The sequence below is a fragment of the Rhinoraja longicauda genome, chromosome 6, assembly GCF_053455715.1.
Source record: "Rhinoraja longicauda isolate Sanriku21f chromosome 6, sRhiLon1.1, whole genome shotgun sequence".
Taxonomy (NCBI): Eukaryota; Metazoa; Chordata; class Chondrichthyes; order Rajiformes; family Arhynchobatidae; genus Rhinoraja; species Rhinoraja longicauda.
Window position 1 is genome coordinate 58,050,739 of NC_135958.1, and position 14,036 is coordinate 58,064,774.

The 14,036-nt window shown below is 41.6% G+C and overlaps 1 protein-coding gene across 1 annotated transcript in view; it reads left to right on the plus strand.

Moving 5' to 3' along the window:
• The window catches only part of mgat5b (alpha-1,6-mannosylglycoprotein 6-beta-N-acetylglucosaminyltransferase B), a 500,752-nt gene that overhangs the window by 359,042 nt on the left and 127,674 nt on the right, over positions 1–14,036 (plus strand). The window contains 1 exon segment of the mRNA XM_078401040.1: positions 2,972–3,103. Coding sequence (XP_078257166.1) covers positions 2,972–3,103 — 132 coding nt within the window.

The following is a 14,036-nucleotide window of genomic DNA, read 5'->3' on the forward strand; positions in this document are numbered from 1 at the left end:
TATAGATTCATCGAATCAATGAACTCCAGCTCCAAGTTGTCTTACGTGCCCGAGTGCTGTCTCTTTCACAAAGGCTACTTCTGGAGATTAAGATTATGCTCTTCAGTGAATTGCGGTTTTGAAAAGATCATTAAAAAAGTTATTGAACAAAACTCTTGAGCAAAGTGCTGGAGGAACTCAATGGGTCAGACAGCATCCATGGAGGCAACGTTCTGGGTTGGGACCCTTCTTATTTTTCTTCACCATTTGCTTTTTGTCCATCTGTTCCCATTATCCAGGAGGACATTGAACAATCTGATGAGTCATAATCAAACCTGAACTAATCAGATCCTGCCTTTGCACAAGTTCTCAGACTATCTTTGGTCGGACTTTACTGGACTTTATTTTGCACTAAACGTCATTTATGTTATTCCCTTTATCATGTATCTGTACACTGTGGATGGCTCGATTGTAATCATGTATTGTCTTTCTGCTGACTGGTTGACACGCAACAAAAGCTTTTCACTGTACCTCGGTAAACGTGGCACTAAACAAAACTAAACTCAATTCAATACTATTTATTTCCTAATCAATAATAAGAATCTGGCCACAGTCCTTGCAATATTACATGCCCTTCCAAGGTAAATAGCAGTCCTACGGCCACCCTGCCTGTTGTGAGCTAAACCAAAATAAACTGGAAATAGAGTCATAGAGTTATATAGCATGGAAACGGGTCCTTTGGCATAACTCTATCATGCTGACCAAGATGCCCCATCTGTGACTGCGTGGGTTTCTTCTGGGTTGCTCCAGTTCCCTCCCACATCCCAAAGGCGTGTGGATTTGTTAATTGGCCTTTGCAAAATTTGCCAAATTGCCCTCAGTGTGTAGGGAGTAGGTGCAAAAGTGGGATAGTCATAGAACTAATGTGAACAGGAGATCACTGGTTGGCGTGAACTTAGTGGGCTGAAGGATCTGTTTCTATGCTTTATCTTTCAATCAAAAAATTCAGCCTTGACACCAATCCCCACATGGTGATCCTATATAAATTAACCATTAAGAAGGATGCTGACCTGAAACATCACCTATCCATGTCCTCCAGAGATGCTGCCTGACTCGCTGAGTTATTCCAGCACTTTGTCTTTTTTTTAATAAACGAGCATCTGCAGTTCCTTGTGTCTCAAGTTCACCATCAGGACTGACATGCACCGATACTGTGCTCCATTCATGTTTGAGTGATGATTTTATTGAATTCTGCAATATATTTACTTTAGTTTATTTAGAGATGCAGTGCTGAAACAGGCCCTTCGGTGCACACCTCTTTCAAATGTGGGAGGAAACTGGAACACCCGGAGAAAACCCATATGGTCACAGGGAGAACCTACAGCCTCCATACAGACAGCACCCATTGTCAAGAAGGAGCCTGTGTCTCTGGCACTGTAAGGTGCTACTCTACCGCTGTGCCACTGTGCTGCCTCACAGTTATTTTTACATGAAAATATATATGTTTTTTATTGGTTTATTTGTTCCATAACTTGATTCATTTGCAACTCTGACCTGTATCCCCTAGTTGACAATATTCATGTAAAAGTAACAAATATACTGTGCGGCCTTTTCTATATGACAATCCAAATTATGTGCATATTACAAACAGCAAATCCTATGTCCCTCGTAACATTGCAATGAAAATACAGCTCCCACTGAGTGCAAATATCACAGTGAATTAAGTGTTTGCGAGAAACTCTTGGCTCTGTACTAGGCACACTCAGTCCTGCACAATCTTTAACTGCATCCATAGGCACAAGCTGAAGATTGAATCTTATGTCAATGAAGCTTCATGATTGACCAATCTATTTTATTTGAGTAGCAGTCTCCAAGTCTCAGAAGAACAATCAATAACATTTGTCACAGCTTGCATTCCCATTGGTAAGAATTCAGAAGTTCCTATCCTTGGATAGTTTATTGATTAACTACCTCCTGGAGTTTTGTGCAGACGAGGCCCAGAGAATGGTGTGGAAATTTAATACTGTAATCTGTTTGTGTTTCAGGATTTGGACGCAAAAAAGACAAATCTATATTTTTTCTGTAAATCGGAAATCTCTTAGACGAGAAATTCACTTTATGCTAAATATGCTGCAAAGTTACACCTTCATCTTGCATGCCACTTCTGAAATTTGGTTCAATTGAATTAAATTCACATTTTGTTGTGACCAGGAACTGCAGATGCTGGATTACAAAAAAAGACACAAACTTTTGGAGTAACTCAGCAGGTCAGGCAGTATCTCTGAAGAACATGGACAGGTAACATATTGGGACCCTGCTTCAGACTGATTGTAGTAGTGAGGAGAAAGCTGGAAAAGAGAGGTGGGGGTGGAACAAAGCCTGGCAAGTGATACAGCTGTTTCTTCATCTCATTTCACCTTACTTTATATCCATTTGTGTCTTTATCGTTTAGTTTAGTTTAGTTTTGAGATACAGAGTGGAAACAGGACCTTCATTCCACCGAGTCCGTCCATCCAGCAGTCACCACATACACTAGCACTATCCTACAATTTACAATTTACAGAAGCCAATTAACCCACAAACCTGTATTTCTTTGGAGTGTGGAAGGAAATTGGAGCTCCCAGAGAAAATCCATGCGGTCCCAGGAAGAACGTACAAACTCCATACAGACAGCACCGTAGTCAAGATCGAACCCAGGTCTCTGGCGCTGTAAAGCTGCAACTCTACCGCTACGCCACCGTGCTGTCCTGATCATGTCCTCCACCTCTCGTCCAGCTTTCTTCCCCCACAACTACAATCGGTCTGAAGAGGGGCATCGACATGAATCGTCACTTCTCCATGTCGTCCAGGGATGCTGAGTTACTCCAGCACTTTGTGTTTTTTTTAATTTATATTTTTATTGCTCAAAGCCCTTGTTAAGATGTTAAAGAGCTTAATTTGTAAGAGTTAAAATGACGTACCTTTCTATATATTCATGGTTGCCTTTGATTAGTTTCCTAGGCGTGCCTCCTGGGAGAGGAAGTTGCCCTTTGACTGGACCGTTAACCTTTGACCTCATTTACACAGACTATCATGGACTTCAACAAATGAAACAACATATGGGGCTCTCCTTCAAAAAATACAAGTAAGTGCTGAAGTTTCCTTGAATGTTCAGGAAAATGTAAAGTGCAATGTAAATTCAATAACGTGACAATGCATTTATTCTGGTAATTTTTCATATTGTTTGAGTAAATTAGCACATGTTTATAGCAGATTCATATCCACTCATTGCACATTAAGACCTAGAAAGCTTTAGAGCAGCAAACCTGTCTGAAATGCTAAAACATGCAAAACTTTTCAATAGATCACAGAAAGGAAAAGTTATTTTTTGAAGAACACTGGTAATTTAGAGCATTGGTTGATCTAAACTGAATGTAGAATTATTCCTTTCACTGTCAAACTCATTTTTTTTATGGACCAGAAAACTTAGTTTATTGGGGAAGCTTTCAGTTTTTAAGAGGTAGGAGTGTTGATTTTTCAGAGCTTTAGTGGGATTCTGCATATTGTGATATAATGGAGAATGTTTAGGTTTATTATTGTCACGTGTACTGAGGTACGTTGAGAAGCTTTGTTTTACCTTCTATCCAATCAAATTAGATAATACTGTACATAAATACAATCAAGCTAAACTGAGGTACAATAGGTAGAGGGAAGGAAAGATCAAAAATATAAAATTCCTTAACAATAAAGAAAATAAAAAGAGGGTGGTGAATAACTGGAACAAGTTGCCGGAGGAGGTAGAGGATGGGCCTGTTTCTGTGCGTTATCTCTAAACTAAACTAAACTAAACTAAACTAAACAAGAGATAGACACTAAAAGCTGGAGTAACTCAATGAGACAGGCAGCATCTCTGGAGAGAAGGAATGGGTGACTTTTTGGGTTGAGACCCGTCTCCAGACTAGTTAGGGATAAGGGAAATGAGAGATAGGGATGATGATGTAAAGATAAAGAACAATGAATGAAAGATATGCAAAAAAGTAACAGTGATAAAGGGAACAGGCCATTGTTAGCTGTTTGTTGGGTGAAAACGAGAAGTTGGTGCGACTTGGGTGGGGGAGGGATGGAGAGGGAAGGGACTAAACTATATCAGTCACACCCTGGCCTATGGCTTGCTGGCTGCCAATGCTGTCAGGAGTCTTTTCCATTAACACACATTCAAAAATGAAAATTGCTTTATCAAAACAATAAAATTCCTTAACAAAAAATAAAATAGAAACAGGGTGGTGAATAACTGGAACGCGTCGCCAGAGGAGGTGGTGGAGGCCGATGCTATTATAATGTTTAAAAGTTGTTTGGACGGGTACTTGGTATTTGATTTTGACAGATGGAACCTTTTTCTACAGGGTATAAATGTCAATGACTGGAGAGTACAGCTTTAGAGTGAGAAGGGACATGTACAGGGGATTTTGTATTTTACACAGAAGGTGGTGAGTTGTTGGGACAAGATGATGTTGGGGGCAGATGCGATAGTGGTGTTTAAAAGGGTCTTCGATCGGCACATAGATATGCAGGGAATGGAGGGATATGGACCATGTGCTGGCAGAGGAGATTAGTTTATTTTGGCATCATGTTCAGCACGGACATTGTTAGTCGAAGGGCCTGTTCATGTTCTGCACTTCTCTGTGCTTTATTCTCTGAAAGGCAGAGCGCAATATAGGCTTATTGCAGGCAAGTGCGATGAAAGGAGATAGGCATCATGGTCGGCAAGGATGTGGTGAGAAAAAATGGCCCATTTCTGTCTGAGTTTCAATGCAAGAAGCAATTAAATGCATCTAAATAAACTCAATAAAAAAAGGAAATTAGCTCGTAATTATGTTTCTCCCCAGTTGATTTTTTTCCCATTAAAATCAAAAGGATCTACTTGACTTACACAAGTGGGCTGATTTCAAAGTGCTGGGAATTTGGTGGAAAATTGTTCACCCTCACTGTCACAAGTCATCAGTTCTTGGAAATCCCAAATCTCCACACAACCACAAGGTGAATTTTCAACCCAGAGAGGCAAGGAACTGCAGGTGCTGGCATCTTGAGTAAAATGCAAAGTGCTTGAGGAACTCAGTGGGTCAGGCAGCATCTGTGGAGGGAATGGACAGACGATGTTTTGGGTTAGGTATTGTAAAGGACAGGAGACGTTTTGGGTCTGGAATAGGCAGGCAATGTTTTGGAATTGGTATCCTTTCTGTTTTGGGGACAGTATTATTTGAAATACCATTGCAACTGTTTATCTTGGGGGCATTTAACCTGATCAACAATGAATGTGGCTGAGATGTATTAAATGTCAAGTATAATGTAATTAATTTCTGGGGCTGATGGACTTTGTAAATTAGTTTTAGTTTTAGAGATACAGTGTGGAAACAGGCTCTTCCACCCACCACATCCACGCTGACCTGCGATCACCCATTCATACTAGTTCTATCCTAAACACTAGGGAAAATTTACAGAAGCCAATTAACCTTCAAACCAGCATGTCACCTGGAGAAAACCCACGTGGTCACAGGGAGAATGTACAAACTCCATACAGACACAATCTGTAGTCAGCATCGATCTCAGATCTGTGGCACTGTAAGGCCGCAACTCTACCGCTGCATCACGGTGCCACCATTAATGTGCCATGTATTTCCTGTGCACAGTTTTTCACCTGCTACTTCTTAGTTTTGGCCAGTAAATGTATCTGAAATTCTGCACTGTAGAATCAAAGGAATACTTTGAAAACAACAAAAATATAATTTAGTGTGAAAGGGAAAATCTTTTTTGAAAAAGTAGGATTGGAAATTGAAGATGGGGTACAGGTAAAAGAAAAATCACACATCTTCACAACAGGTCTTCAAAATCCTACCCATAAATTTACATTACTTCTACGACTTTCGAGCCTGAATAATCGATGTGTCTGTTTTGTAGCCATAGATTTCCACCAGGGCTGCTGAGATTCAAAATTTGTGTCTTGCAAAAAGAATTTAAATAATATTCTTGTGATGTCTTTGGCTGCTGCCCAGGGTACTCAAACTCTTCAGAGTGGTGATACAAGGGAGGGAGATAAATGAATTTTATCCACCTTACGCAAGAATTACATAAAAGTTCTCCGGGGAAACGTGCTTGACTTTTCATTACAGATGGTCTCTTATCATAAAAATTCCCCTTTTCGCGTTGCTGATGACATTACATGGTACAGGCTGTTTCCTATCTTGAGATAAGAAACACTTAAATCACCGTAGGCAGAACTCAACACTGGGCAGCAAATAGTGTTGGCTTGAATGTCAATAAGTCCAAGTCAATTCCTCTGTTAAGAAAGATGAATCAAAAAATAGGTTCCTTTTCTCCGCTGATAAGAAGTATACATTAAAGTTATTTGCTTCCAAATCACATTTTTCTACCTTGAAGTGAAACAAAACAATAAAAGCTGGAAAATGAAGTGGATGTGTGGAAGGCACTGCAGCGATTTTCTTCGAGCCTTGTACATGCCAAATAATAGAATACTGAGAATCAAAAAGACTGCAGATGGTGTAAATCTAAAATAAAAACAAAAACTCCTGGAAATACTCAATAAGTCAGGCCGCATCTGTGGAAAGAGAAATTGAGTTAAAGTTTCTGGTTCAAGTCTCTTTGTCAGAACTGGGAAAGGGACAAATTAAGTTTGTTAAGTTGCCGGGAAGGTGTGGGAAGAGGGGTGTTTCAGATAGGGTAAATCAGGGGTGACCATTAAGAAATGTCATCTCTTATCCTAAATTCAGGAAACCCCAACAAAATTAATAACAGTGAACTTAGGGTCATACAGCAATATAGCATGGAAATGGGCCCTTCAGAACAGCTTCTCCATGCCGACCAAGTGTGAGGTGCTTCATTTTGGAAAGTCAAAACACGGTAGGACCTTCACAGTGAACCTGGGGATTGTTGTGGAGCAGAGGAATCTAGGAGTACAGGTACATATTTCCCTGAGAGTGGCATCACGGGTAGTGTGGTAACGAAGGCTTTTGGCACATTGGTCTTCATCAGTCAGGGAAATTAGTATAGAAATTGGGACGAAGATAGACACAAAAAGCTGGACCAATGAAAGAAATAATAACTTAAAGGTATTTTTCTTTTAGAGTTACAGATGTAGAAACAAAGAACTGTAAAATAGCCACACAAAGCTGGAGTAACTCAACGGGTCAAGCAGCATCTCTTGAGAAAAGGAATAGGTGATGTTTCCGATTGAGACCCTGGTTCAGATTGAGAGTCAGAGGAAAGGGAAACAATAGATAATAGACGCAGGAGTAGACCATTCGGCCCTTCGAGCCAGCACCACCATTCAATGTGATCATGGCTGGTCATTCTCAATCAGTACCCCGTTCCTGCCTTCTCCCCGTACCCCCTGACTCCGCTATCCTTAAGAGCTCTATCTACCTTTCTCTTGAATGCATTCAGAGAACTGGCTTCCACTGCCTTCTGAGGCAGAAAATTCCACAGATTTACAACTCTCTGACTGAAAACGTTTTTCCTCATCTCCGTTCTAAACGGCTCCTTATTCTTAAACTGTGGCCCCTGGTTCTGGACTCCCCCAACATTGGGAACATGTTTCCTACCTCTAACCTGTCCAACCCCTTAATAATCTTATATGTTTCGATAAGATCCCCTCTCATCCAAGAGATATCAATGACACATAGAACAAATGAATGAAAGAAATGCAAAAACCAATGATGATCAAGGAAAAGCGAAGCCCACAATGGTCCATTGTTGGCTTTGGGGTGGGTGATAACAAGTTATACAGACCGTAAAACCCAACAGGCGTTATGTTGCAGTTGTACAAGTTGTTAGTGAGGTCGCACTTAGGGTATTGTGTTCAATTTTGGTCACTCTTCAACAGAAACAATACCATTATGATGGAAAGGATGCAGAGAAGACTAAGAAGGATGTTGCCAAGACTCTAGAGCCTGAGGTATCGGGAGAGGTTGGGCAGGCCAGGACTTTGTTTATTGGAGCACAGGAGGCTGAGGGGTGAGATTATAGTAGATATAAAATCATGAGGGGAATAGATAGGGTGAATGCACATAGTTTTTTTTCCCTGGGGTAGTGAACTTAAGAATTGAAGGCAAAGGTTTAAGGTGAGAAAGGAAAGATTCAATAAGATCCTGGATTGCATTTTTATTGGCCATATGGAACGACCTGGTGGAGGAAGTAGTTGAGGCATAACAACATTGAGACAATATCTCATAACAATATTGAGACAATAACATCATTTAAAGGACATTTGGGCAGGTACATGTATAGGAAACGCTTAGGGCCAGATGTGGGCAATGTGAATAGCTTAGATGGAGCATCTTGGTCCAGTTGGACCACAGGGCCTGTTTTCGTGCTGTATGACTCTATAGAAGCTCGTCCCATTTGCCCGCATTTAGCCCATAGCTTTCAGGGATATTGACAGGAGCAGGTCCCGGTGCTATTTTAGGTTGCTCGACTCATAGCAGCAGCACAAGCCATACGCATGTAACAAAATAGATGTTGAGACTGATGCTACTTTCTCTTTTTGCTTCCCTCAAGGGCCTCTGCGATTTAATGAATTCAATTGTAAGAAGCAATTAATTGCTTCCCTTGGGTCGCTGAAGTTTGCTGTAAAAATCTACAACATGTCACTCATGACCCAGTATAATGCCTTTCAGTATTTTCAGCATGGCTGTCACTTTATCTCGTAAGAAAATATTGGTTGTGCATTTGGCTGCATCAGCTATTAATGAGAGAGAAATGTATAGGCACACAAATGATCATCACTGGCATCAATAATGTCTAAGGTATATTAAAATTAATTTGAGTATTCACACCCATTTTAGAATAAAGGGTACAAGTACTGCTTTACCACGATGATAATGATTAATTCATTGATATGCTTATTGATAATTTCTCACATATGGAAACAATGGGATGATAAGAAGAGCAATTCAAGAAAACAGAGGAAAATTCTTGAAATAGTGAAACGTCTCTAGATTGTGAAATACTTTGAGGTGAGCCATTTGTATTCCAGAACTGTGGTATACAAAAGGAAAGTCCTGATTTACATTATTAATAAAAGTGTGTGATCATTTGACAATGCATATCGATTTATCTAACTTTCAATCAATTGTTGAAAGGATAAAATTTGTTACATTTGTTCTGCACTGAGTTGGGAGCTTCAAAGGAACATTCAAACATCTATTAACTAAGATAAAAATTAAAAGAGACATTTAACAGTCAGACATTTGACAGTTTTTCCCAGGACGGAAATGTAAAAGACTGGAGGATATAGCTTTAAGGTGAGCAGGCAAAGTTTAAATGACAATAGACAATAGACAATAGGTGCAGGAGTAGGCCATTCAGCCCTTCGAGCCAGCACCGCCATTCAATGCGATCATGGCTGATCACTCTCAAATGAGATGTGTGGGGCAAATTTATTTTAGCACAGAGGGTGGTGGCTGGTTCCATTGTCCAATTATCACACAATTTTACTTCTCCGTGGATTGTCACCTTGTCATGGTGGAGAAGCTTGTGTGGTGCTGAGATCCTGCGAGCGATGCCGTCTGGAGCTACGCTCCTGGTAGGGTCAGCTATAGTGGTACGGTCGAGGGGGAGGTCCCTGACAAAGAGCAATCCAACCAAGACCTCAACGGTGAAACAGGCGGAGGATGATGGCTGACTTTAGTGGAGCGTCACAACGGCTGGGAAGGCGGATGAAGGCTGCAGTGGGCAGGTGCTATAGATGGGAAGGTAGACGCTCCAGCCCCCACGAGTCTCGGGCAGATGAGGCTTGTCAGCCTAGGAAGGGAGCCCATCTAGGAGAGGAGAAAACTCTGATCTAAAACCTCCACTGCCTTGTGGCCATATCCAGTCATGGAAAAGGCTCCAGGAGTAAACCTCAAGAAAAATCCGGAGTTGGAGTCCCTAAGGCAGTTCGTCGTTGTCTACAACCTCTAGTTGCCAAACTGTAACGGCTCTGCTGTTCCTTTGGATCGATCAGCGACGTGGAGAGGGGGGACGTGCTGCATGGGCAACAGCCTGTCCTTCATATGACATCGCCCGGGCTTGCATCCGACCACACATCAACGCTGCTCTAGCCGAGGTTTGGAGCAAGCAGCCAACAACCAGGATGCATCACCCATGGTCTGCCAAGACCGAGGGGGGCCTTAACTAGGTGGCTGGTACCTGCTGCCACATGTATGGTAGTGGTGTTTAAGAGGCTTTTGGATAGGCACATGGATATGCAGGGAACGGAGGGATATGGATCATGTGCAGGCAGATGAGATTGGTTTAACTTGGTATCACATTCAGCACAGACATTTAAGAATAAGGGGTATGTGACATATTTTACAAAGGTGATGATGATTTATTCATGGATATGCTTCTTGGTAATTTCTAGCATCTATTGTTAAATGAAAAAATATGGTATGGTAAGAGCCTGTTCCTGTGCTTTGCAGTTCTATGTTGTATGTAACTGATGTAACTGTCATCATTCCCACGACCTTGAGACAATGGGGACTACATGTGGAAGTCTCTTAAAATAGAATCAAGAGCTCGTGATCCATGATTAGCCCATTCACGTTGAGTGTAATGCAGTCAGGGCATGAATAGTGTGGTGCCTGGTCAATATCATGAACATACTGCCCAGCTATCAATAATCATACATGCATGTGGTGGACGATTCAGCAGGGGGCTCATGGAATGAGTGCCTTGCTTACCTTAAACAGTGCCTACACCTCTTAAAGTGGCTTTGGGTTAGTCTTTTACAACAGAAACAAGCATGGACATTTTGCAGAAAGTTACAATGTGCGAGTTCAACTGTTTGTGATTAATGTATTGGAGATCTTAGTCAAGGAGATAGTCAGGAGGATAGATAGAAAGGCAGCAAGCAATGGGAATGACAACCCCTGGAGCTCAGTACTGCTAAGTAGTTAACCAAGAAAGTCAATAACCTCACATATGCTGTTAAGGGCAGTAATTACATTTTCAGCTATCCTACCAAATACACTACCGGCCTCACAAATTGTTCAATCATATCGCATTAAAGTTAAATAATCAATGCTCAGACCTTCCAATCCGCACTCGTATATACTCACACAATAAGCACTGATATAAACATCTCATCCACGTCTTGTAGCTTAGGTTGAACTTCAGATTTAAGTTTATTATTGTTACATTTACCGAGGCTGAGTGAAAATCATTGTTCAGCATGCTATCCACACAGATCAGAGAATACTATAGATAAATACAATCAAGCCAAATACAATCGTCTAATTCAAAAGGCAGAGCAAAAGGGAAGATACAGAGTGTAGAATATAGTATTGTAGTGCATCAGTTCCAAATTCCTATGTCCGCAACAGAGGTGAATTGAACTTTAGCTTATGGAAGAATTGTTCAGAAGCCTGTTGACAGAGGGGAAGAAGCTGTTCCTGAGCCTGATGGTGCACGCTTTCAGGCTTCTGTATCTTCCGCTGGACCGGAGCAGGGAGAACAAGGAATGACTGGGGTCGGATAAGTCTTCGATTCTGTTGGCAGCTTTTCCAAGGCATTGTGAAATATCACTGGAGTCAATGGAGGGAGGTCTGTGTGATGGATTGAGCTACATCCACGACTCTCTGCAAATGGATGCAAGAACAACTTGGTGGGAGTGGGACATGTGCGCCTGGTTATCCTCCCTGGTTATTCTCCATGGAGAGAAGAGTGTTGGCCGCCATTGTGACATCTGTTGCTAGGGCCAGAGCCGGGAGCAGAACTGAGAACATGAAGGATAATGGTATCCGCAAACCCAAACCATCTCCTCATACCTCACCAGCCCTGAATCCACATTCACCTCCAACCTGCCAATAGCCTTGGCTGATGTCTCTTTCTTTCCTCCCCACAATAAGCCTTAACCTTGACATTTCTGCCTTTACATGGCCAAGGTGATGGAGAGGTAACTAGTCAACAGTAATGAAGACACAGCCTTCCTCTGTTATGCACTTATTGCGTCAGCTCAGGCTCTGAATCTTTGCTTAATTTAAAGACAGCACTGAAATGGAATCTCCACTGTTGAGTCACTGGGCATGAATGAGTTGGAGCCAGGGCAGAGGGGAAGATATCGCAGATGCCTGCTCACTGAAGGGCCACACGATATTATTTGCAAGCAAAACACAAAGTGGTAGAAGAACTCAGGTCGGCACAGTGGCACAGCGGTAGAGTTGCGGCCTTACAGTGCCAGGGACCCGGGTTCAATTCTGACTACCGATGCTTGGCTGTAGAAAGTTTGAATGTTTTCCCCGTGACATGCTTAGGTTTTCTTCGGGATTCCCAGCTTCCTCCCACACTCCAAAGACATACAGGTTTGTAGGTTAATTGGCTTGGTACATTAGTGTGTGTAGGATAGTGTTACTGTGCTGGCCGGCCCAGACTCGGTGGACCAAGGGGCCTGTTTTCGTGCTGTATCTCTAAACCACGGGATTAGTGTTTTTAACAGTGGCCAAACGCAGGCAAATGGGGACACAATGTGCTGGAGAAACTCAGCGGGTCAGGCAGCATCTCTGGGGAACATGGATAGACAACATTTCGAGTCAGGACCCTTCTTTAGACCAAAGAAGTGTCTCAACCTGAAACATCGCCAATACATCAGTCTGAAGAAGGGTCCACAGCCGAAATGCCACTTATCCATACTGTCCAGAGATGATGCCTGACCTGCTGAGTTATTCCAGAACTTTACGTCATTTTTTTTTGTAAACTAGCAGTCCCTTGTTCGAAAGGCAAACTCAGGGACTAAAACTTGAGAACTACCCCAATTATAAAACCTGGGCATAAGGGAAGAGTTGGGCCAAAGGGCTTGTTTCTGTGCTGTAGGACTCTATGACCGTGACTTAATTCCATTGTCAGTGTCCTCATATTTCACTCCTGAAATTACTGTGGAACTGAAATCCACATCCTGCCTGCTGAGCTGGTGAATTGCCGCTGGTCCAATTTATTTCCTGTCATTCTCCCTTTTCCCATAGGCTTACTGCAACCTTGCATATATCTGTATGCTGGTTTCCATTTCTTTTTATGTCCCTCCCTGCTGCTTGCCATTTATATTTCATATTACAGTGCTTCGCTTTATCAGCTCAGAACTCTTAAGACCCTGAATATTGAATGACTATAAAACCAATCACAATAGCTGATTACCAAAGATACCACCGATGACAAAATGTATCAACTGCCTTAAGACGAGGACAATAATTTTTGTTTTAAACTAGAAGAATTGTTTGGATTAACAAGGAACAAACTTTTCAATACTCCAGTCAGCTTCACATGTTCTTTTTACAAATATTTCCATATATTACCTTTAAATAGGTACGGTTAAGACCTAATAGAAGTGTATAAAATAATGAAGAGTTGATGGAAGTATATAAAATAATGAGAGCATAAATAGTGTAGACAGTCAGAACTTTTTTTCCAGGGTGTAAATGCCAAAGACTAGAAGGCATAGCTTGATGGTGAGAGGGACAAAGTTTAAAGGAAAGGTGCAGGGCAATATTTTACCAAAGGATGGTGTGTGCATGGAACACACTGCCAGGGGTGGTGGTCGAGGCAGATGCAAATGATGTTTTAGAGGCTTTAAGCTAGACACATGGATCTGCAGAGTATGGAGGGATATGGATCATGTAGATGATATTTATTTTTGTCTTGGCGTTATGTTCGGCAGAGATATTGTGTGCTAAAGGGCCTGTTCCTTGTGTTGTACATTTCTATGTTCTATGTTCTAAAACCCAACTTCAAAAATTAGCCAGTGTATTTTTGTGGTTGATTCAGTCAGGCTCCTGATCAATTGTACAACTTCTGCCCCCCGCCAATTTGCAACATAACCCCTTCTCAAGAGCCAGGGGTGCTTAATTGTCATATGTACCAGCAATAGAACAATGAATTTCTTATTTGCCGTAGCCTAACAGGTAAATTAATGCAATAACACATGATTAATTAATAGCAGTAATACTTAGGTAACCACAATAATGCAAAACCGAAGTCCATAGTACAACCAAAGACACATAAGTTCATAATTGCTGAGGTTGGTATTGTGTGCT